This window comes from Lithobates pipiens, unplaced genomic scaffold, assembly GCF_037356315.1.
Source record: "Lithobates pipiens isolate NorthernLeopardFrog02 unplaced genomic scaffold, aLitPip1_a1.2 Scaffold_10, whole genome shotgun sequence".
NCBI lineage: Eukaryota > Metazoa > Chordata > Amphibia > Anura > Ranidae > Lithobates > Lithobates pipiens.
In genome coordinates this window covers 17,234,297-17,258,776 of record NW_027507686.1, presented here as the reverse complement: position 1 = coordinate 17,258,776, position 24,480 = coordinate 17,234,297, and the positions used below count along the sequence as shown (strand labels likewise).

Here is a 24,480-nt window from a genome sequence, read left to right as displayed (position 1 = left end):
ACTTATCATGTTGTTATTGACTCATAAAAACTGTAGGAAAGGAAATGGCTGATTGTCAGCGTCTGCGTTTAATCCAATTTATTACTTACACTCATTGATAACTGGAATCTGCTTTATTGCAACAACAAAATTGTTCACATCGGCCTTTCTCAACCTTTTTTACCCTTGAGGGTCCCATGTAATCGTTTTTTAGGTTGTCGGTGAACCCTCAACCAAACAAGATTCTACCTTCAGCTTATGTGTTATAACTTTCAGGTTGTCGGGGAACCCTCAACCAAAGAGGATTCTACCTTCACCTTATGTGTTAAGATTTTCAGGTTGTCGGGGAACCCCCAACCAAAGAGGATTCTACCTTCAGCTTATGCGTTATAACTTTCAGGTTGTCGGGGAACCCTCAACCAAAGAGGATTCTACCTTCACCTTATGTGTTAAGATTTTCAGGTTGTCGGGGAACCCCCAACCAAAGAGGGTTCTACCTTCAGCTTATGGGTTATAACTTTCAGGTTGTCGGGGGAACCCTCAACCAAGGAGGATTCTACCTTCAGCTTATGTGTTTATAAATTTCAGGTGGTCGAGGAACTCCAACCAAAGAGGATTCTACCTTCAGCTTATATGTTATCATTTTCAGGTTGTCGAGGAACCCCAACCAAAGAGGATTCTACCTTCAGCTTATGTGTTATAATTTTCAGGTTGTCGGGAAACCCCCACCAAAGAGGATTCTACCTTTAGCTTATGGTATCCTAGCATGGATCACCTTTACCACCTTTGCTTCCATAGTTGGATGCCTGTGAGGTCCCTGTCTCCTTCTGGTTGCCCATCTTCGACCATGTTGCGGAATGACGTCACTCTCGCATTCCCGCAGAACTAAACTCAGTGATACCTTTTGCTTCATATTTTTTTGACACGTGTGCGGTTCCTTGCCAGCATCTTCTCCCCGGTTTCTTCCAGGTGCCCAACTTCAGGCATCTTGATTTTGCCAGTGTGGGATTCCATCACTCCCGCACATGTGCAGGAGTACAGTCCTCCCTGCACACAGGCACTGCATGCGCAGCTCAGTGTACATACTTCAGAAGGCTGTTAGCAGACAGGTAGGTTTATTTTATTGCAGAAGAGACATTGCATGTATCTCCTGTAGTAAAGGGCCTGATTTGTTCCGTTTTTTTTGTATTAGAGTTTAATTCCACTCTAACCACCTCCTGTCTGGGCCAATTCTGTCTTTTTTGTTCTTTCATTGCTCATGAGCAAAGAAAGAACTTGTGGGCTCCTTGAGGGTAGGGACCGATGTGAGTGTGCAATGCACAGGGATAGGGACAAATGTAGACACTCACTCAGGTTGAACTGGATGGACTGGTGTCTTTATTCAACCTTACTAACGATGTAACTATGACGATACTTCACAGGTGTGGTTGTGGTATGATCACCATTTTACATGTGTGTGGGACCTACGTACGCGTCCACATTGGTGACGGAGCTTGGGGGTGCTTTTAAAACTTTTTATTTTATTATTTATTTTATTTAACCACTTCCTTTCCACGCTATAGCTGAAAGATGCCTACAGTGCGGCTCTGTTGTCCTGGGAGGGTGTCCATTTATGTCCTCTCGGAAACCACACCCCCTGTGTGCCCCCTGGGGCACTCTGTGTTTGAGGTGTCCAATCACAGTGTATACGGACATGCCGGTTATTGGCAATAATCTCATGCGCTGTCACAGAGTGAGGAAAGCAGAGCCTGTAACTGACTACTTACAGGGGACATCTACACTGATAATCCGAACACTGATCATCAATGCAGCCCCATCAGTGCCACATATCAGTGCAGCCTCCTCATCAGTGGCCGTCAGTGCAGCCTTATCAGTGCACATCACTGAATGAGAAAAACTACTTATTTGCAGAATTTTAAAACAGAAACTAGAGCTGCACGATTAATCGTTAAGAATCGAGATCATAAATCTTCCCTTCTGATCTTAACAAAGCATTTTCCCGATTCTATGCAGAGTTCTTTGCTTAAAGCGGTAGTAAACCCGCATTTTTTTTTTTAAAAACCTGCAAAGCAAAAGGCATAATGAGCTAGTATGCACCGCATACTAGCTCATTATGAAATACTTACCTTAGAACGAGGCCCCGACATCTCGCCCGATCCACGCCGAGGAAGCCGACATGCTCCCTCGGCGTCTCTTCCGGGTATCGCGGCTCCGGCGCTGTGAGTGGCCGGAGCCGCGATATCGTCACTCCCGCGCATGCGCGCGGGAGATTTAAATCCGGCCGGACGAGCGCTGCCGGATTTTCGCGGAGAGAACCCCCTTGTGCGCATGCGCCGCTGCAGTCAGCGGCGCATACCGAGGGGAATATCTCCTAAACCGTACAGGTTTAGGAGATATTTTTTTTACCTACAGGTAAGCCTTATTATAGGCTTTCCTGTAGGTAAAAGTTAAAAAAGTGGGTTTACTTCCACTTTAAGTCGACAGCTGTCAAAAAACAGACAGCCTGCCAAGTTTCACAACATTCCTCAGCCACTGAGCTAACTATAAATAAAACATTGTAACATTTTGTTCTTTAGATCAAAGGAATGAACTGTAAATGAGGGAAGTTGACTTAAAGACTAAACCTTTTTGTTGGTGTCAAATTAAAATCATTATTTTTTGCTAGAAAATTACTTTGAACCCTCAAACATTATATATATTAGCAGAAACCCTGCAGAATAAAATGGCGGTTATTGCAATATTTTATGTCACACTGTATTCGTGAAGCGGTTTTTCAAACGCAATTTTTTTTTTTTTTTTTTTAGGAAAAAAATACACTTTAATGAATACAAAAAAAAGCACTAAACTGTAAAGTTAGCCCTATTTTTTATTTTTTTTGTATAATGTGAAAGATGATGATACGCTACGAGAATTGTGAGAATCGCGATCTTTATTCTAAGAAGAAAAAAAAATCATGATTCTCGTTTTTTACAAAAACTAAAAAAAAAGGTTTTTTTCCCTCAAAATTTTCAGCCAATTTTTTTTTTTGTTTAGCGAGTGGTGATTAAATACCGCCAAAAGAAAAATCCATTTGTGTGAATAAATGAAAAAAATGTCATATGGGTACAGTGTACATTGTTGCGCAATTGTCAAAAATTGGCCTGGGCAGGAAGTGGGTGAAAGTGCGCAGTAGGCAAGTAGTTAAAAAAAAATAAAAAATGTTGACACTGCACCTTTAATTTTAAAGGAACATTATTGCTATCAGAAGGGATGACTTCTTTATGTAGAGATCTGGGGTCTATTAGATCCCGTTCTCTCCTCTGCCCTCCAAAGCATCTGACCAATCCAAGATCGGTTTTCGATCAGATTAGTTTACAAGCCGGCTACAGTAACGATTGCTTTTCTATTGTGCGGCAGAGTTATATATTTTTGACCATCTGATGATTTCATTAGGAACCTTTTATGTTCTGCTTGTGTACCTTGTAAAGATGGATATAGAGTCTTTATTTACGTCTTTTTCGTCTCTCTTCCAGCAAAGGCCGGAGACCGACTCTCATCCTGCGGACACAGCTGACGGTGCGAGTTCACGCCATCCTTGGTGAGTACGCTGTAAAGTCACAAAAGTTGACATCGTGAACTGCTTGACTTTTTTTTTTTTTTATAACTTTTTCCTGGTTCCCTAATAAATGGACAATTTTTACATTTAAAGAGAACTTCAGTCCCCTTAATGATGGCTCTCTCCCCTCCCTTTGGCGCCACCATTTTTGAATGCCCAGCGAGAGCACAGAGGTGCTAAAGGGATCTGACGGGCCTTCGGGACCTGACACAGCCCTGTGACACATTGGACAGAGGTCTTGGGCCTCCCTAAAGTGGAAGTAAACCCATGGATTTAAACAGTTTAAAAAAAAAAGGCATGCCGGGAATGCTAACTGCACATTGGCTGTGCTCTCAGCCAAACTATCAAACCACCCAATGGCTGGTGTCATAACGAAACACATGTGCAGCACCATAGCAGTTGAAGATTAAACAGAGGCAAAGATGGCAGCTTCCTTGGCTGAAAATTATAGGGGAGTTTACTTCCACTTTAATTAATGCTGCCTTACTTCGGCGCAAGCACAGGTTTACGTGTGTGTGTGTGTACAGATGTACCGAAGGTAGGGGTGCAAGGGCTCAAAAAGCTATCGGATCGTTCCTCGGATCAGAGTCACGGATCGGATCATTTTTCGGATCAGCAAAAAAAAAAAAAAAAAAGACAAGACAAATCTTGTTACACCCATCGGAGTTTTAGATTTCACCGTTATTTTCAACACAAAGCTTATATGCTTAAATACAGTATTTGTAAATCTGACGGACTGTTTAGATGTTAAATTTTAAAAGCAGCAGCAAACCTGCTGACCTTACATGGTTGCTAATGTGACAGAACACCTCTGATTTTCACATTTAACTACCGTATTTATCGACGTATAACACGCACTTTTTTCCCCTTAAAATTAGGGGAAAATCGCGTGTGCGTGTTATACGCCGATCTCCCACCGCTTTGAGCCTTTGGGTGGCTTTCGGCCGCCTTCGGTCCTTCTCGGCTGCTTTTAGCCACCTTTGGCCCTTCTCGCGGCCGAAAGCTGACGAGAAGGGCCGAAGGCGGCCGAAAGCTGGCGAGAAGGACCGAAGGCAGCCGAGAACTACCGAGCACCACTGAGATACACAGGACATCCAGCTCTGTATCTCGGCGGTGCCATTTTAAGAAAAAAAAAAAAGCTGCAAATAAAACTGACAAGGCTGCAAATGACACTGACAAGGGTACAACGATGGACAAGGCTGCATGACAAAGCTGCATATGACACTGACAAGGCTGCAATGATGGACAAGGCTGCAATGATGGACAAGGCTGCAATGACACTGGCAAGGGTACATGACAGGGCTGCAGATTACACTGACAAGGGTACAATGATGGACAAGGCTGCAATGACACTGGCAAGGGTACATGACAGGGCTGCAAATGACACTGACAAGGCTGCAATGACACTGGCAAGGGTACATGACAAGGCTGCAGATTACACTGACAAGGGTACAATGATGGACAAGGCTGCAATGACACTGGCAAGGGTACATGACAGGGCTGCAAATGACACTGACAAGGGTACAATGATGGACAAGGCTGCAATGACACTGGCAAGGGTACATGACAAGGCTGCAGATTACACTGACAAGGGTATAACGATGGACAAGGCTGCAATGACACTGGCAAGGGTACATGACAGGGCTGCAAATGACACTGACAAGGCTGCAATGATGGACAAGGCTGCAGATGGACACTGATAAGGCTGCATTGATGGGCATTTAAATGTAATTTTTGTTTTCCTTAAACTTCCCTCCTAAAAGTTTTTTTCCTTAAAATTCCCTCCTAAACTTGGGGTGCGTGTTATACGCCGATAAATACGGTAAACGCTAAATACTGCCAATCATCCTGACTCCTGCCAGGTACACAATAACAAGCAGGGACTGTACAGGTAGCCAGTGGATGCAGGTCACTTGATCGGGATTTTATTTTTTGACACCCTCTCACCCTTGACCTGTCATACTTAGACTTTTTTTTATTTTCATTTTTTTAAACCAACCTTGTGCTATTTTTTCCACTGATACCCGTAAAATAGGAGGAGACTCGAGCTTGGCCTGGTCTGACGATCTCCGATGGATTAATACTCCCAGATAGCAGTCCGTTTGTCCCATTAAGGCTTTACGAGAGAAACGGCGTGTTATTCCAGCTCCTGCGAGAGATATATAGCAGCAGCAGCGGCTGCCTGCTCTATAACACGCCTACCTCTGTTTTTCTTATTATTGTGTCACTCGTATCAGACTCCAAAAAAGACTTCTTTTTTTTTTTTCTCTCTCCTGGAGAGACTGAGCGCGTCATTCTGCAAGCGGAGCGAGCACCTCGCAGTCCACATAGCGAAGTCTCGGAAGACGTGGAACGTACACATAACCGTTATTTTCTCTTTCTTTTACAGAAAAGTTGTACAACTCTAACGGGCCGGAACTGAGGCGATCGCTCTTCTCTCTCAAGCAGCTTTTCCAGGTGGGAATTCTTTGATGATGTGGTCGTTTTTTGCCAGACTGTCTCGCTAGGCCGCTATTTTATTCTCCGAGCCAAGCTCCCTTTAGTAAATCCAGATGTAAAGTTTAATACGCCAGTTGTCTTTCTTCACTTTGCTTTATTTTTTCTTATTTTCTGAAGTTAGCGGCAGGAAGAATAGTGCTGTGATAACTTTCGATAACTTTATTTTTTGCCCTTTTAAAGGGAGCCTGCCACGAGAGTTAATATTTGCTGAGTATATGTTTATTATGTGAAGGAACGTTGCTTTGAGGTTCTGCGCAACACTCTGAGGTCCTAATCCTCTCCTGTCCAGCTCTATTTCTTCGACTGAGTTTGAGGATTGTGTGCCCGGCTTCACTCCCGTTACAGATCTATTTTACTTGAGCTCCGAGCTCTGCAAGTCTGTGTAACTAGAATTACAGGGGTGAGAGGCAGCTCACTCAAGATGACGGCATCTGTACACTGACCTCCTTCATATTCTAAACTAGTGGTCTCTAAACTGCGGCCCTTTGCTTTGCCTCTATTCAGCCCTTGGGGCACTTTGCCTCCCGCTGATGTAAGACACTATTCCTCCCACTGACACCCTATGATGGGGCACTAATCTTCCACTGACACCTTATGATGGGGCACTATTCCTCCCACTGACATTAACACTGGGGCACTATTCCTCCCACTGACATTAACACTGGGACACTATTCCTCCCACTGACATTAACACTGGGGCACTATTCCTCCCACTGACATTAACACTGGGGCACTATTCCTCCCACTGACACCAACACTGGGGCACTATTCCTCCCACTGACACCAACACTGGGGCACTATTCCTCCCACTGACACCAACACTGGGGCACTATTCCTCCCACTGACACCAACACTGGGGCACTATTCCTCCCACTGACATTAACACTGGGGCACTATTCCTCCCACTGACATTAACACTGGGGCACTATTCCTCCCACTGACATTAACACTGGGGCACTATTCCTCCCACTGAAAGTAACACTGGGGCACTATTCCTCCCACTGACACCAACACTGGGGCACTATTCCTTCCACTGACACCAACACTGGGGCACTATTCCTCCCACTGACACCAACACTGGGGCACTATTCCTCCCACTGACACCAACACTGGGGCACTATTCCTCCCACTGACACCAACACTGGGGCACTATTCCTCCCACTGACACCAACACTGGGGCACTATTCCTCCCACTGACACCAACACTGGGGCACTATTCCTCCCACTGACACCAACACTGGGGCACTATTCCTCCCACTGACACCAACACTGGGGCACTATTCCTCCCACTCACACCAACACTGGGGCACTATTCCTCCCACTGACACCAACACTGGGGCACTATTCCTCCCTCTAATGCCAAAGATGCACAATATCTATTCCCACTGGCCACAATTCATTCCCCGTCAGGTCCGAAGGACAGTAAACTGGACCTTTGTTTGGAGACCCCTGATCTAAACCTTCAATATTTATTAAAAACAAATGCAGTCAACTTTTATGATGTGGCGTCTTTCAACTCTGGCCTTGAGTTCGGGTGGCAGAAGGTCTCTATATGAAGGGTAGAGAGGGAATAGCTTCCAATGGATTTTTATCCCAATTGTAGGTGGTGGGTGATGGACTTTGTTGGGGTCTAGAGCTGCTACCCTTCTGATAATGTCAATGGGACTGTTGTCGCAGAGAACACCTGGGTGCTTGAAGAGGAGGGCCCGGTGTCCAGAAGTAGGTCTCACTTGATGATCGTTTCATCATAATCATTATTTGAAGATAACAAGAATACAAGTAGAGCCAACGTATTTTGGGCTAATTGCCTCCCCCTTCTTCAGGGCTGTATTTTATATTCTATAAATTATTATAATCAAGTGGACACCGGGTGCTCTTCTTAATTCACCCAAGTGTTAACCTCGGCAAGAGCGGTGGGCTTTTATGCGCACATGCCTCAAATATTCATCTATGGTGGACAAGATTTCTGTGCTAGGTGCCCAATCGCCAGCACAGTGATTGAGCTTTCATCCCCATCTCTGGTTATGACTGGGATGAGCTCCCAATCATGTGAGCACTGTGACAGCCAATCCAAGCACAAAGTATGTCACCAGCACACCAAGGAGCGCCAAAGCACGCTTTATTCAGAGATCACGTTGTAATAACAGAAGCAAGGATTGGAGCCACACAGGACCCCTGAAGCAGGTCCAAATCTGAATAAAACTTTGGGCCTGCTTTGGTGTGCTGGTGACAAACTTTCTACTTTGGATACCTTCGGTTTCCAGCCTGTGGTCACTGAACCTCCCACTTACATTTACTCTGTGCTTGAGCCAATCAAGGCAGTCACTTGATCAGGAAGTCCATCCACCCTAGACTGGCATTCCCTAGGGAAGCAGCTGGAGCTAACGGCAAATACCTCGACATTGTACAGTTTGACTGGTCAAGTTTGGTGATGGATAATTTTCATTTTATAGGTAAATATATTGTATTTTTTTTTTTTGGGTTGCCACTCTGTGTTGACTCTACTCTTGGTTTTTACACAGGAAGACAAAGATTTGGTGCCAGAGTTTGTTAACTCTGAAGGGTTAACATGTCTGATCAAAGTGGGGGCCGAAGCCGATCAGAACTATCAGAATTACATCCTTCGAGGTTTGTTTGCTTGCTGTACTCCTATGCAGTTGTATTTTATTGTTAGAAAGTTATACAAATTCTACTTACTCAAGAGTACCATCTTGTAATATTTCCCTTAACCAAGCAAATTCGGACTAGAGATGAGCTGTGTGTTCTTGCTAAAAACCCACCTGAGATATCCCACCAGGAAACTCACTACACATCCCCAATCATAAGCGGCCAAGGCAATTCCTGCCTCGTATTCACAGAGATACAAGGGGCAGAAATTGCTTTGGCTACTTAAGATTGGCGGCGCGCAGTAACAGCTTCCTGGTGGGATAGCTCAGGTAGGTTAATTAGGGAAACTTGGGAAAACGGGAAGCAAATAAATATTATGTTGTGCATAGCAAACAATGACATTAGTTGTTCCTCTTCCCAGAGAAAAATGTGCATTGATTGGTTGCCTAAGACATTGTCCACCAAATTGTGAGACTTGTAACATTGGTGTGTCTGTTAAGGTTCTCATTTATTCAGGTTATGATGTACCCAGTAATTACTGGACTTGTTCTATAATGAGCAAAACTCATCTGACTGACTTCCTCAGGTTCTAATGAGTGCCAGAAACATACAAGTATACGGCCCAAGGTTTGTGGATACCAGACCATCTCATCTATTTGGGCTTATTGGACATCTCCCCTCTTGTGACTATAACAGCATCTGCTCTTCTGAGAGAGATTTCCAGAAGACTTTGGAGTGATTTGGGGAACTTGGGAAAATAACTTTTGTGGGATCAGGTACTGACGGTGTTCAGTGGGGTTGAGATCAGACTTCTAAGCAGGCCACTTGAGTTCCTATACATCAGGGGTCTCCAATCGTTTCAAATAAAGGGCCAGTTTACTGTCCTTTGGACTTGAGGGCAGAACTTGCCTAGTGGTAGTAGAAAATGACCCAGCATCAGTGGATGTACCCAATGCCCCATCATTGGTATTAGTATGATAAATAGTACCCCATTGTTGGTATTAATGGGAGGAATAGGGCCCCATTACTGTTGTCTGTGGGAGGAATAGTCCAAATTGCTGGCGTCAGTTTGAGGAATAGTGCCTTCTTTCAGTGGGAGAAATAGTGCCTTCTTTCAGTGGGAGAAATAGTGCCCCACCGTCACCGTCAGCAAAAGAATGCCCCACCGTCAGCAAAAGAATGCCCCACCGTCAGTGTCAGCAAAAGAATGCCCCACCGTCGGTGTCAGTGTGAGAAATAGTGCTCCAAGAGCCGGATAATGGAAAGAGGGCCACATTCTGCCCTTGGCTTGCAGTTTGGAGACCACCGATCTGCACCAAACTCATCAAACCATGTCTTTTTGGAGCTGGTTTTGTGCAAATGGGTACTATCATGCTGGAACAGAGAAATACACTCCCCAAACTGTTACCACAAGATTGGAAGCATATGAATTTCAAAATGTCTTTATTTGCTATAGCCCTTTGCTTGCCTTTATCTGCCCCCTGAGACACTATTCCTCCTACTAACACCAACAATGGGGGTTTAGTTCTTGTCACTGACACCAACAACTGAGGAGTATGCTACTGATACCAAAGATGGGCACCCTTCCACCCACTGGCACCAAGTGTGGGGCACTATTTTTCCCCACTGACACGAATAATGGGGCACACCAAACATGTGGAAGAAGGTGCTCTGGTCAGATGAAACCAAAATCCAACTTTTTGCCCTCAATGCAAAACGATATGTTTGGCGTAAAAGCAACACAGCTCATCACCCTCAACACACCATCCCCACTGTCAAACATGGTGGTGGCAGCATCATGGTTTGGGCCTGCTTTTCTTCAGCAGGGACAGGGAAGATGGTTAAAATTGAGGGGAAGATGGATGTAGCCAAATACAGGACCATTCTGGATGAAAACCTGTTGGAGTCTGCAAAAGACCTGAAACTGGGACAGAGATTTATCTTCCAACAAGACAATGATCCCAAACATACAGCAAAATCTACAAAGGAATGGTTCACAAATAAACGTTTCCAGGTGTTAGAATGGCCAAGTCAAAGTCCAGACCTGAATCCAATCGAGAATCTGTGGAAAGAGCTGAAAACTGCTGTTCACAAACGCTCTCCATCCAACCTCACTGAGCTCCAGCTGTTTTGCAAGGAAGAATGGGCAATAATTTCAGTTTCTCGATGTGCAAAACTGATAGAGACATACCCCAAGCGACTTGCAGCTGTAATCGCAGCAAAAGGTGGATCTACAAAGTATTAACGCAAGGGGGCCGAATAATTTTGCACGCCCCACTTTTCATTTTTTTATTAGTTAAAAAAGTTTCAAAAATCCAATAGATTTCGTTCCACTTCACAATTGTGTCCCACTTGTTGGTGATTCTTCACAAAAAATAAAAATTTTATATCTTTATGTTTGAAGCCTGAAATGTGGCAAAAGGTTGAAAAGTTCAAGGGGGCCGAATACTTTTGCAAGGCACTGTATGCTATCCTATAGGAAAACCTCTAGAGAAGTTAATTGTACCTAATGCAGTTTCTCGAAAATGTATCTTCCTAAAAAATATCATTGTTCTTCCTGTGCATTGGCATTCCTATGTCTTGATTCCCGTGGCAGTATATATTCAGTGTGGGATAATTTAAGGCACTACTACTTCTGTTAGTCTCACAAGATTTTGTAGAAGATAAATTTATATCATTACTGTACTGCCCGCTGTTCTCTTTGCTGGAGAGTAAGCTGTACCTGAGGACTTGCAGCCATGCATCTCTTTGCATCTGCTTCAATCATTGTGCTTTCTGCACCTATCCTGCAGCTTTTTCAATAATCAGACCACCAAGCATAAGCATCAGGTGGAACCTCTGACGTGAGGAAGCCCCTACAAGATTGGCCGCCTCTATACAGAGATACATTGTTTAACAAGGCAGGATAAGTCAGTAATGGGGGGGAAAAGATCAGCCTCAGGGAGCGTACAGGCAATATGGATTACTTTTCCTTGGACCTCTGCTTTTTAGACAGGTCCTCTTTAGGCACACTTGCAGGACATAAGAGGGCTTATCATGGGACGGGAATGAAAGAAATTCACCTTCAGGGAACTGTAATTCGAGCTTGTTTTTAGCTGAATTCCAGAGACAGAGAAGGGCTATTCAGCACTATTATGGCATGTTTGCTGCAAGTAACTGGCCACCACACATGGTACCTTAGTATAGTGCCTATGGTACTCGGTCACAGCTAAAATTGCCATGACAACTGCCCAAAGTTGGAAAATGCTGCTATAGGACAAAGTGAAGCTTGAGCTCCAGTTTCCACTTATTAAATCTGTGTTTTCTCTGTGTCTTTAAAGAAACATTTATAGCTTGGACCAATGTAACTATGCCTATACCATACCTATGGATTCCCTCTAGAAGCTGGAAACCACTGAAGTAGACACTGCTACTCCAGTGATCCCCATTTGCTTCCACCACCTGTGTATAACAGTTGCCCTGCTGCTTTACAAATACAGGAGGACAGTTTTTTGGCACAAGCGCCATTCAGAGAATGCTTTTTCATAGAATGCAAGGTGTTCTCTGATTGTATGAGGTAGAGAGGCGGGGCAGTCACGTCACTCTTTACCTCATCCAATCGGAGAATGCTTTGCACTTTCTCAATAAATGCAAAGCACTCTCTGAATGGCACTTGTGCTGAGCATGCCGACCACTTGTGTTCACAAAGCAGCAGGGCAACCATTCTCCATGGGACCTGGAAGCAAGTGGAGATTACTTGAGTATCGTTGTCCATTTCAGTGATTTCCATCTTCTAAGGCAGGGGTTTCCAAACTTCCTAAACAAAGGGCCAGTTTACTGTTCTTCAAACTTTAGGAGGGCCGCACTGTGGCCAGTGGGATAAGAAAATGTCCTTGCGTCAGTGGGGTAAATAATGCTCATTGATTGGCATTAGGGGAAGTAATAATGCCCCATCAGTGGTATCAATCGGTGGAATAGTGCCCCATCTTTGGTGTCAATGGGAGGAATGGTACCCCATCATTGGCGTTAGTGGGAGCCATAGTGCCCCATCCTTGGTGTTAGTGAGAGCAAAAGTGCCCTGTTGTTGGTGTCAGTGACAAGAACTATTTCAGCAACAATGGGGGTGGGGGGGGGGGGTAAATGCCCCAAGGGGGCCAGATAACAGCTAGCAAAGGGCTACAGTTTGGAGACCACTGTTCTAGAGCACCGATTCTCAACCAGGGTTCCGTGGAACCCTAGGGGTCCTCCAGAGGTTGCTAGGGGTTCCTTCAGCATGGAGCGATTTCTGCCTCTCAGGTAAGTTCCCACTCACACCATTGATCTTTTTAGATATCTGTAAGGAGGTAATTCTTTCCAATGACCACAAGTGTAAGGACCATTCTTCCCACTGACCATCACACTAATGTATCATGAGTTGTAGATTTCAAATTTTTAGCAGGGGTTCCCTGAGACCGGAGAACTATTTCAAGGTTTCCTCTGTGTTGAAAAGGTTGAGAAAGGCTGACCTAGAGGGAACCCACAATGTATGGTATATGCAGTTACATTGGTCCAAGCTGTCCAATATATGAACTATATATAAAAAAAAAACATACCTGATTTTTTTCTTTAAATGCCCCCTACAACCAAGTGCACATTGGCAAATCAACAAAAACTTGCACGTCATGTAAAAAAGAAAATATATATTTTACTGACATATTTATGCTTTTTATTTTCAGCTTTAAGTCAGATCATGCTCTTTGTTGATGGCATGAATGGCGTTATCAATCACAATGAGACCATCCAATGGCTGTACACGCTCTGCGGCAGTCCGGTGAGTCTGAATTAGATTGTTTGTTTTCCTTTGGCAATGTTTTCTTTCTGTTCATTGGTTTCCGTAAATGCTCCTTCATGTTTTCTTTTCTGTTCCTTTCAAACTGATACTATATAAAAGCATTTAAGATCTGCTCCAATCAATATCATGGGCTCTTCTATTAAAGTATAACTAAAGTCAAAACTTCTAATTTCGTTCTGGACAGAGTGGAGAGGGATTAGAACCCCTGTCGGTTTTTATTGTTGTCTGTGCCCCCATTAGGGGTATTCACCCTCTATTTGTCCTGTTTACCATTATTATTGAAAGTGAAAGTAAAAGAAAAACCCATATTTTGGGTTGTCCCCAGAAAAGTAATAGAGGGGAAATCTTCCAATGGGGACACTATTTCTGGTGACTTGGGGGGGCCCCCAAGAAATTCCCTTAATTTACAGAGATTTCCTCTCACTTCTTGCTTGGCTATGGGCCAGGTAGTCAAGGGCAATCTCTGCAATGGGACACAGCTGGTGAAAAAAAAAAATCTGACAGGGGTTATAACCCTCCCTTACTCTATCCAAAATTAAAAAAAAAAAAAGTTTTGCCTATAGTTCTACTTTTATGGTCACTTCCAATAAACAATTACTGGGCTGAGAGACTTCTCCACTTGATAACTGAAAGAAACAATAAATGTAATGGGTTTCTGTTAGGTGCCAGCTGATCGTATGCTGGGCTCCAGCTTACATGCCCAATGCAATTTATGAAAAATGTATGAAAGCCATTACAAAAGCACCTAATTAGGGATAGTGACAGAATGAACACCCTAACACATGCTAACACCCTAACACAGTTCCTAGAAGAACTGGCACTACTTAAGGGGTAATTAAAGTGGTTGTAAACCCTTACAAACCACTTTGACCTACAGGTAAGCCTAGATTAAGGCTTACCTGTAGGTCCAAGCAATATCTCCTAAACCTATATGGTTTAGGAGATATTCGCCCGAAAACAGGCACCGCTGTCTACGGCACATGCGCCGTAGACAGCAGCGCGCAGGTGCACTGAGCGTGGCATTCTCAGCGGCGGAGCTGCCGCGCGTGTCGGCTCCTGTGCGCATGCGCGGGAGTGACATCACGGCTTTGCCGAATGACAGCGGCGGAGCTGCGAGACCCCACCAACAAGATGGATGCGGCGGACTACAGGGGACAGTGGTGACTTCGCTGGCTCCTGTGTCAGGTAAGTGACACATAATGGGCTAATATGCGATGCATAGTAGTCCATTATGCTTTGCCTTTGCAGGGAATGAAAGAGGAAGTAAACTCATCAGGGTTTACTTCCTCTTTAAATAATCTTGTAGGTAAATGGAATGACCTTTAGGCTAAGTGCAGAGGCCATGCAAGTTATATATCTATTCTTTCAGACTTCTGTTATTGACCATTTGATACCTGCACAATGAACAACAAAGATTGGCTCGTCCTAGGTGGCTGTAAACACTATTATGCTTCTTTACAGTTAATACCTATTTTACTTATGTGATTTTTGTACAAGTCAACATAACAAGGCATAGAGTGGCCTTAAAAGACAAGTATGGCCAATGTTTTTTGGCCATACTTGTCTTCTGGGTCACAGAGTATACTTATTTGTGCTCTCCTGTGACCCTGCTGTTGGCTGATGGCACAGAGCTACTCCGGGCCCTGGAAGGATCCCAACAATATTGTTGAAATCCTCCCAGTTGCCTGATTGACAGCTGGCTCTGGCTCTCAGCCAGGCACTCCAGTGAGTGCTGGAGGAAACTTGACATTAACTGCTCTCTGCTCTGAGCAGACCAAGAACCGAGCAATCAGTCAGTGGTCATGTGATCGCTCAGTTCTGGGTCTTATAGACAACTTGGGACAGCTACAGAATCACACCGATGCTGTAGCACAGAAAAGAGTTTGGGTGTTCAATTAAAGGAGATGTATGGCGGTTCTTAAAAAAATAAGTAACTAAGCGTGCAAAATTTTAAGGCAGTATGTCAATACAGATAGCAAGTCCCTGTAAATATGTATCCCACTAATTGTAACATACAAATTCAATAAATCAATGTGGGCAGGTGATAATAATGAGGCTTGAAATAGAGAATTTTGTAGCTACAGGCCATGGCATTAACATTTTTAGACCCTGTTGTAGTGGTTCATTTATCTGTATCACTTGTTCATTTCTAGATTTCTCCTGAACATCATAGTGATATTGAGCATCATTTGCAACATCCAATACTGTGTCTTTTCTGTCCTGTACACATTTTTATTCCCGTTTATTAAAATTCACTCTTTCCTCAAATCTTTTCTTTTACTTTAATAACCGTTTTTTTTCTGATTTCATAGTACCGCCTGGTGGTGAAAACAGCCCTGAAGCTTTTGATCGTCTTTGTCGAGTACACAGAGTCGAATGCTCCACTGCTTATTAAAGCCGTAAACACTGTCGATCACAACAGGGGTAAGACTTCTGCTTTGAGTGGAACCTCGCATCTGGGCTTTCGTTAGACTTTTCATCTATCTTGGCAAATGCATCTAGACTTCTGCCACACATGTAGCAGACATGAGCATTGAGGGGTGGTATGGGACCCCATCGCGGTGCCTCATGCTGTGTCAGGTGCAGGGACAGAAAGACAGAAATCTTTTCAGCTGTTTTTCCCCTGACCTCTGAATACAGCACATCTGCTGTTTATAGATTGCAGTCCTCAACTAACCTCTTTTATTCTTATAAATGTCAGTCTGACAAAAAGCTGTACAACTTTCCCCTGTGCAGGATGTGCCGGCCAGGGTCGTAAAGGTGTCTATAAACATGCAGACATTTCAAGATCTGACTGTAAGCAGAAAACCTGGGCAGATGTCTGTGTCCAACCACACACAGTCATCCTGATTGCTTCCCGGAACAAAGCAGGATATCTAAACTTTTTTTTTTATGTTCTGCTTAACCATGATATGATGGGACGGTAGAGCAAATGCACAAATAGCACTATGGGTGCCAGATTATCACAAAGAGAACGACAATGGGGGGGGGGATTTACTAAAACAAGAGCACTCAGAATCTGGTGCAGCTGTGCATGGTAGCCAATTGGCTTCTAACTTTAGCTTGTTCAATCAAGCTTTGACAAATAAACCTGATTGGGTTCTATGCAGAGCTGCACCAGGTTTTTGCACTCTCCAGTTTTTGTAAATAACCCCCAATGCTTCTGATCAGAAAAGGCTTAAAATTCATACAGGCTAACCAGCGTTTCCCCAATAAGCAGAGCCAGGTCATCCACAAGGCAACCTAGGCAGGTGTTGAGGGTTTGATGGAAGTTCAGAGGGCCCGGCTACAACCTTCATATTCTTACAGCAAACCAAGGGGACAGTGCAATTGGCCAAAGTTGTGCATGTACCTGTCACTTCACCAGGGAAGGTGCAGTTAGTGTCAAATAGAAAGGAGCCTTACCAGTGCAGTCATTGCAAATGGGGCACATTTTCTGTGCCTTTTGTTGCAAAACCTATTAATGCAGATCAAAGGAATTGGGAGGATAAGGTAGCAAAGCTTCTGCCTTGCCTAAACCATGTCTGCCAGGAATCATCACCCGGTTGAAAGTGCCTACAACAGGGGTAGGCAACCTCAGCCCTCCAACTGTGCTGAAACTACAAACCCTCAACCTCTAGGAGTCATGACTCTGATTGTCAGGGTCTTGCAATGTCTCATGGGACTTGTAGTTTCAAAACAGCTGGAGAGCCGAGGTTGCCTACCCCTGGCCTACAAACACAATGGGGTTCATTTACTAAAACTGGGGAGTGCAAAATCTGGTGCAGCACTGATAGAAACCAATCAGCTTCCAGGATTTATTGTCAAAGCTTAATTGATCAAGCTGAAATTAGCAGCTCATTTGCTACCCATGTAGAGCTGCACCCACTTCTGCACACTCCAGTTTTAGTAAATCAACCCTATTGTGTTTAGCAGAAGCAGGTAAAGGATGTGATGCTACAGCCAATTATTGAAATGTCAAATTAATTATTCCATATGTAAATCAGACCAACCATCTGGATATTTATATTTAAAACTATATAAAAGTTATGTGCATCTTCATAATCATAATCCATCTGTTACTTTGTATGAATGCTAAATTGCTGTTTTTATTGTATTAATAAAAAAAAAAACTCAAAGTAGGATTAGTGTGGTATTAAAGTCCTTTTTTTTTTTTTTTTTTTTTTTAAATAAACATGTCATACTTACCTGCTCTGTGTAATGGTTTTGCACAGAGCACCCCAGATCCTCCTCTTCTCAGGCCCCTCCCTCCTGGTGGGTGCTCCCACAGCAAGCTGCTTGGCAAGCAGGCGTGCTCCTGAACCACGGCTCTGTTTGTCCATTCACACATGGAGCAGTGTCTTGGCCCCACCCCCTCCATCTGCTGATTGGCTCACTTGCTTTGATGGACTGTAGTGGGAGCCAATGGCTCCTGCTGCTGCCAAAAGCCAAAGTGCAAAAGTTTTTTTTTTACCTTCATACATAGGATGCATGAAGTTAAAAAGATTGTACCTTTACAACCACTTTAAACATAAAACCTATAAAAAAAAATATATAAAAAATAAAAAGCAGTCACCATAGTTGGGATTATCTTAAAGTTTATGGAAACAGGAGAGCACTGCAAAATAAACGAAAAATCTCCAACGTAGAGTATCGGACTAGATTCAGGCCCTCACCTTCCTCCACAGAGCGGCAAAGTCCACTGTGCAGCCTTGCTAAGCAAAATCTGAAACGTAATATGACTGCCGCTATGTGCGTAGATCATTACAAACTGTGCATAGAAACAAGGCTTTTCAAACATTAGCACATTGATAAAATTATATACAAATAGTAGATCGAATTCATGTTTCGTGTTTAAAATTAAGTTTAGATGTTTTTAACAGAACAAAGTTGCATTGAAAGGCCAATTTTATCCAAATATTCTCCTGTATGATGTTCAGTACTTTAAACGGTTCTCTTTGTGCCCAGGTACCAGCCCGTGGTCAAACCTGGTTGATATCCTGGAGGAGAAGAACGGGGCGGATTCCGAGCTGCTGGTGTTTGCCATGACACTAATCAACAAGGTAAGAAGAGACAGCCCTGGCCGCTGCATTCACCCAACTGCTAAGAGCTTTGCAAGCTTGTGATCTGGCTTCTGTACGTGTGGGCCTGTCACCTATGAATGCACTGGCTGTGGATTGCGGCTGTTTGGCAGTTTTGTGCGCTTAAGTTGGCATAATCCCAGTTCTTGAATGATTGGTTGGTATGGATGGTTACAAAACCTGAAGTTTTTTTTTTTATTGAAAATTCCCTTGATTAACTTTTAATGGTATGAGGTACAAAACAGAGCCAAATGGGCATTCCCTGACTCGTATATACACATTGAACAGCTTAGAGAAAGAAAAGAACAAAACACTTTAAACAATGTGATCACTGATCACAATAAAAACTGTAAGTACCCTTGGGAACATTAAAATAGGAGTAATAAAGAAGATGTAATAAGAAAGTTGATGGGTTCTCCTATGTTTGGTGCAGATATAATGCAGGCAGCTCTTTTAAATTCTGGGGGAAAGCTTCAAAAGTACTACAATATCCTGTGGGAAAAACAAAGAAAGTACTACAATATCCTGTGGGAAAAACAAAGAAAGTACTACAATATCAAAACAAAGAAAGTACTACAATATTCTGGAGGAAACCATCGAAAGTACTACAATATCCTGGGAAAACCATCAAACGTACTACAATATCAGGGGGAACCATCAAAAGAACTCCAATATCCTGAGGGAAAAACAAAGAAAGTACTACAATATCAAAACAAAGAAAGTACTACAATATCCTGTGGGAAAAACAAAGAAAGTACTACAATATCCTGGGGGGAAACCATCGAAAATACTACAATATCCTGGGAAAAGCATCAAACTTACTACAATATCCTGGGAAACCCATCAAACGTACTACAATATTGGGTCAAACCATCTTAAGAACTACAATATCCTGAGGGAAACCATCAAAAGTACTGCAATATCCTGGGGGGAAACCGTCATAAGTACTACAATATCCTGAGGGAAACCATCAAAGCTACTACAATATCATGGGAAAACCATCAAACGTACTACAGTATCCTGGGGGAAAACATTAAAAGTACTACAATATCCTGGGGGTAACCATCAAAAGTACTACAATATCCTGGGGGAAACCATCAAACGTACTAAAATATCCTGAGAGAACCATCAAACGTACTACAATATTGGGTCAAACCATCTAAAGAACTACAATATCCTGAGGGAAATCATCAGAAGAACTACAATATCCTGGGGAAAACCATCAAAAGTACTATGATATCTTGGGGGGAAACCATCAAAAGTACTACAATATCCTGAGGGAAACCATCGAAAGTACTTCAATTTCCTGGGGGAAATCATCAAAGGTACTAGAATATCCTGGGAAAACCATCAAACGTACTACAATAACCTGGGAAAACCATCAAACGCACTACAATATCCTGGGAAAGCCATCAAACGTACTACAGTATCCTGGGAAAACCATCAAACGTACTACAATATTGGGTCAAACCATCTAAAGAACTACAATATCCTGAGGGAAACCATCAAAAGTACTACAATATCCTGGGGGGGCAACATCAAAAGTACTACACTATCCTGGGGAAAACCATCAAAAGTGCTACAATTGTCCAAACAGAATATTATCCTGCCTAGCTCCCTTCAGGGTGGGTAAACGTTAAGTAGGGAACTCGGAAGATGCATTGGTGGATGTAGATTCTAACCAAAGCTCCTACACTTTATGAAACTTTTTTTGGGCAGCCTTTGGAATAGATAGGTGGCCTTATGCAGCGGGAGGGCAGAATTGTGAAAGAAAAGTTTAATGATGTCGGTTTATTGTTTAGAGCGGGGGGTCCAAACTTTCTGAACAAAGGGCCAGTTTATTATCCTTCAGATTTTGAGGGGGCCCCATAGTGGCCAGCCTGAGTAGAAAATGTTCTGGCGTCCGTGGGAGTTCATGCTCCCTATGAACAATCAGAACGTGGACGCTTCTACTGGTTCGGGTGTGGGGGTGGTGGTTTCTAAGTGAAAAGGAGAGGGGTGTGCAATAGGGGATCAGACGCCTAGCTTTCCACTTCGACACCCCCGACCACTAAGAGCATCTGTGTTCTGATTGTTCATAGGAAACTCACCTTGGGGGGGAGGGGGGGGGTGGAGCACTTTGGGTCATCAACAAAAGTGAGCGAGACCTGCACTCTGTGTCCTTTCTTCACATCACTTTCACCACTACTATCCATTTATGGGACTGTTTGGCACCTATCTTTTATCCTGTTTTCACAAGAAACGGTTCTGGTGGACAAATACCCACCTTGTTGGGGCACAGATATCATTAAAAGCCTGACGGGGGTTGCTAACCCTACCCTACTCTATCCAAAACGATATAACAACAACAACAAAAGTTTCTGCTTTAGATTTAAGGAATTTTTACTAACCCACATAGGTCAATGGGAATGTGAAACCTGCTTTAAGCATGTCAGAAGGGGGTCAACTGCAGATCAGATGCACCTTCTAATGAATGATCTCAGAAGCGTATCGCCCGATGCCATTGACACAAGCCCAAAGCCCATTGGCGTAAGATCTAATGAGTGTGGCACTTGTACCTTCAATGGATTATTATTCCCGTATTTTCAGCATGCAATCTCATTCCCTTGTGTTCCCATGTGATTTGCAGCCTACAGAGATGTGTATTTATGGAAGACACGACAGTAAGGCTTCACGTTTCTGGCTTTGTTGTCGGTCCAGCATAGCCTATTGTGTGCTGCGTAAGAAGTCAGCCTGGAAATTACGATGGGTCCAGCTTGTGCCGGAGAACATCTTGTGGCTCTCCCTGTACCTGACCTGGCAGTTCACACATTGGGGGAGGTCAATGAGTCCAGAGCTCCATTCAAAACCCAACATTCAGTCATAAGTCGCATCTGCTTTTTGTTTGCGGATAAACCTTTTTGGCAGAAACAGGATATAGTTGAACAATTCTAGCCAAATATGTAAAAAAAAAAAAAAAAAAAAAAAACACACACCGCTCTTTTCAGTTTATTTATAACTTCCTTTAAAAGTTACGAAATCATTTTGCAATTCATTTAGAAAGTGGTCTCTTAAGGACAGCTTCACCTTTAGAGAAGTTTAAAAGAGATGCAATTTGGTAGCTCAGACTTTCACAGCGTAAAATCTATTTATTTGAATATAGGCAGAGGTAAATAAATCCAGATGACAAGCGGCTAACGCATTTCTCCAGTCCAAGGGCAGAAATGCGTTAGTGCTTGTCTTATGAATTTTTTTTTCATCCTGCCTATATTCAGTAAATGGATTTTGTGCCGTGAAAAATCCATTCTCCTATGGGTGTACTGTCCCCCCCCCCCCCCAGAAATAAACCACCATCCACCACTGAATGCAGCCCTCTTCAGATACAAGGGAATCCTTCTAGCAGACAATGACATACAGGCAAGAGGGTGCAGAGGCCTAGTGCATAACCTGGTTAGAAAGCTTATTAAAAGTGCCAAAATCGTACTCCCAAAATGCCGGAGACGAACAAGTGCTGAATCGAACAAGACTCGGGTGACAGGAGGAAGGTCAGGATGTAGATGCATATCACCAGGATCCAGACATTGTTTAGGCTTGCATCTTGATGCTCTGAGAAAGAGGGCTAGTCCCTCGAAACCCGTCAACTTGCAAGTCTAAATGATTTCTGGGTCTTAGTGATATGCATCTACACCCTATAATATATTACATGTTGTGCTTTGAGTTTGGGTACACTTAAAGTTGACTTTAAATTAATTAACCCACTGCCTTGTATGCAGCCTACCTTGAATAATACCTCCCAAACAATCTTTCTCCGACATACTCTCAAAATGCCAGATAAAAAACAAGGGTTGAATGAACAAGACCCAAGTGACAGGAAGGTCAGGTTGTAGAAGCGTATCACCAAGACCCAGACATCTTGATGCTCTGAGGAAGAGGGCTCATCCCTCGAAACATGTCAACATGCTCAACTGTATGATGTCACAATCATTCCTGTGGGTAAGCTGCACTCCAAGGGACTGCTGGAATCCACCATGAGTAGGACTACCCATAATGAGATAGAACCAAAATGCCTAGTGCATTACCTAGTATCATGTTTAATAAATGTAAAAAATGTCAAAATAATACTCGAAAAATGCTGGATGCAAATAAACATTGACCCAAGTGACAGGAAGGTCAAGATGTAGATGCCTAATCACCAAGATCCAGACATCACCTAGATGTGCACATTGACATGTTTCGAGGAACAAGCCCTCTTCCTCAGAGCATCAAGATGTCTGGATTTTGGTGATACAGTGCCTTGAAAAAAGTATTCATATCTCTTGAAATTTTCCGCATTTTGTCATGTTACAACCAAAAAGGTAAATGTATTTTATTGGGATTTTATGTAATAGACAAAGTGGCACATAATTGTGAAGTTGGAAGGAAAATAATAAATGGTTTGCAAATTTTTTTTATGTGGGGGGGCATTTGTATTCAGCCCCTTTTACTCTGATACCCCTAACTAAAATCTAATGGAACCAATTGCCTTCAGAAGTCACCTAATTAATGGAGTCCACCTGTGTGTAATTGAATCTCAGTATAAATACAGCTGTTCTGTGAAGCCCTCACAGGTTTGTTAGAGAACCTTAGTGAACAAACAGCATCATGAAGGCCAAGGAACACACCAGACAGGTCAGGGATAGAGTTGTGGAGAAGTTTTAAGCAGGGTTGGGTTTAAAAAAAAAATCCAAAGCATTGAACATCTCACGGAGCTCTGTTCAATCCGTCATCCGAAAATGGAAAGAGTATGGCACAACTGCAAACCTACCAAGACATGGCCATCCACCTAAACTGACCGGCCGGGCAAGGAGAGCATTCATCAGAGAAGCAGCCAAGAGGTCCATGGTAACTGTGGAGGAGCTGCAGAGATCCACAGCTCAGGTGGGAGAATCTGTCCACAGGACAACTATTAGACGTGATCTTCACAAATCTGCCCTTTATGGAAGAGTGACAAGAAGAAAGACATGGATGAAAGAAAGTCATAAGAAGTCCTGTTTGTAGTTTGTGAGAAGCCATGTGGGGGACACAGCAAACATGTGGAAGAAGGTGATCTGGTCAGATGAGACCGAAATTCAACTTTTTGGCCTAAAAGCAAAACGCTATGTGTGGGGGGAAAACTAACACTGCACATCACCCTGAACACACCATCCCCACCGTGAAACATGGTGGTGGCAGCATCATGTTGTGGGGATGCTTTTCTTCAGCAGGGACAGGGAAGCTGGTCAGAGTTGATGGGAAGATGGATGGAGCCAAATACAGGACAATCCTAGAAGAAAACCTGTTAGAGTCTGCAAAAGACTTGAGACCGGGGCAGAGGTTCACCTTCCAGCAGGACAACGACCCGAAACATACAGCCAGAGCTACAATGGAATAGTTTAGATCAAAGCATATTCATGTGTTAGAATGGCCCAGTCACAGTCCAGACCTAAATCCCATTGAGAATCTGTGGCAAGACTTGAAAATTTGCTGTTCACAGACGCTCTCCATCCAATCTGACAGAGCTTGAGATATTTTGCAAAGAAGAATGGGCAGAAATGTCCCTCTCTAGATGTGCAAAGCTGGTAGAGACATCCCCAAAAAAGACTTGCAGCTGTAATTGTAGAGAAAGGGGGTTCTACAAAGTATTGACTCCAGGGGGCGCCATACAAATGCCCCCCGCACTTGCACATATTTATTTGTAAAAAATTCTGCAAACCATTTATCATTTTCCTTCCACTTCACAATTATGTTTTTGGTTGTAACATGACAAAATGTGGAAAATTTCAAGGGGTATGAATACTTTTTCAAGGCACTGTATCACCAAAACCCAGACAACTTGATGCTCTGAGGAAGAGGGCTTGTCCCTTCGAAACATGTCAGCATGCACATCTAAATCAATTATGTGCCACTTTGTGTTGGTCTATCACATAAAATCC

The 24,480-nt window shown here is 43.3% G+C and overlaps 1 protein-coding gene across 1 annotated transcript in view; it reads left to right on the top strand.

Annotated features, from left to right (window-relative positions):
• The window catches only part of FHOD1 (formin homology 2 domain containing 1), a 188,680-nt gene that overhangs the window by 98,673 nt on the left and 65,527 nt on the right, over nt 1–24,480 (top strand). Inside the window, 6 exon segments of the mRNA XM_077451885.1 lie at nt 3,492–3,556; nt 5,964–6,031; nt 8,596–8,701; nt 13,375–13,469; nt 15,803–15,914; nt 18,438–18,532. Coding sequence (XP_077308011.1) covers nt 3,492–3,556; nt 5,964–6,031; nt 8,596–8,701; nt 13,375–13,469; nt 15,803–15,914; nt 18,438–18,532 — 541 coding nt within the window.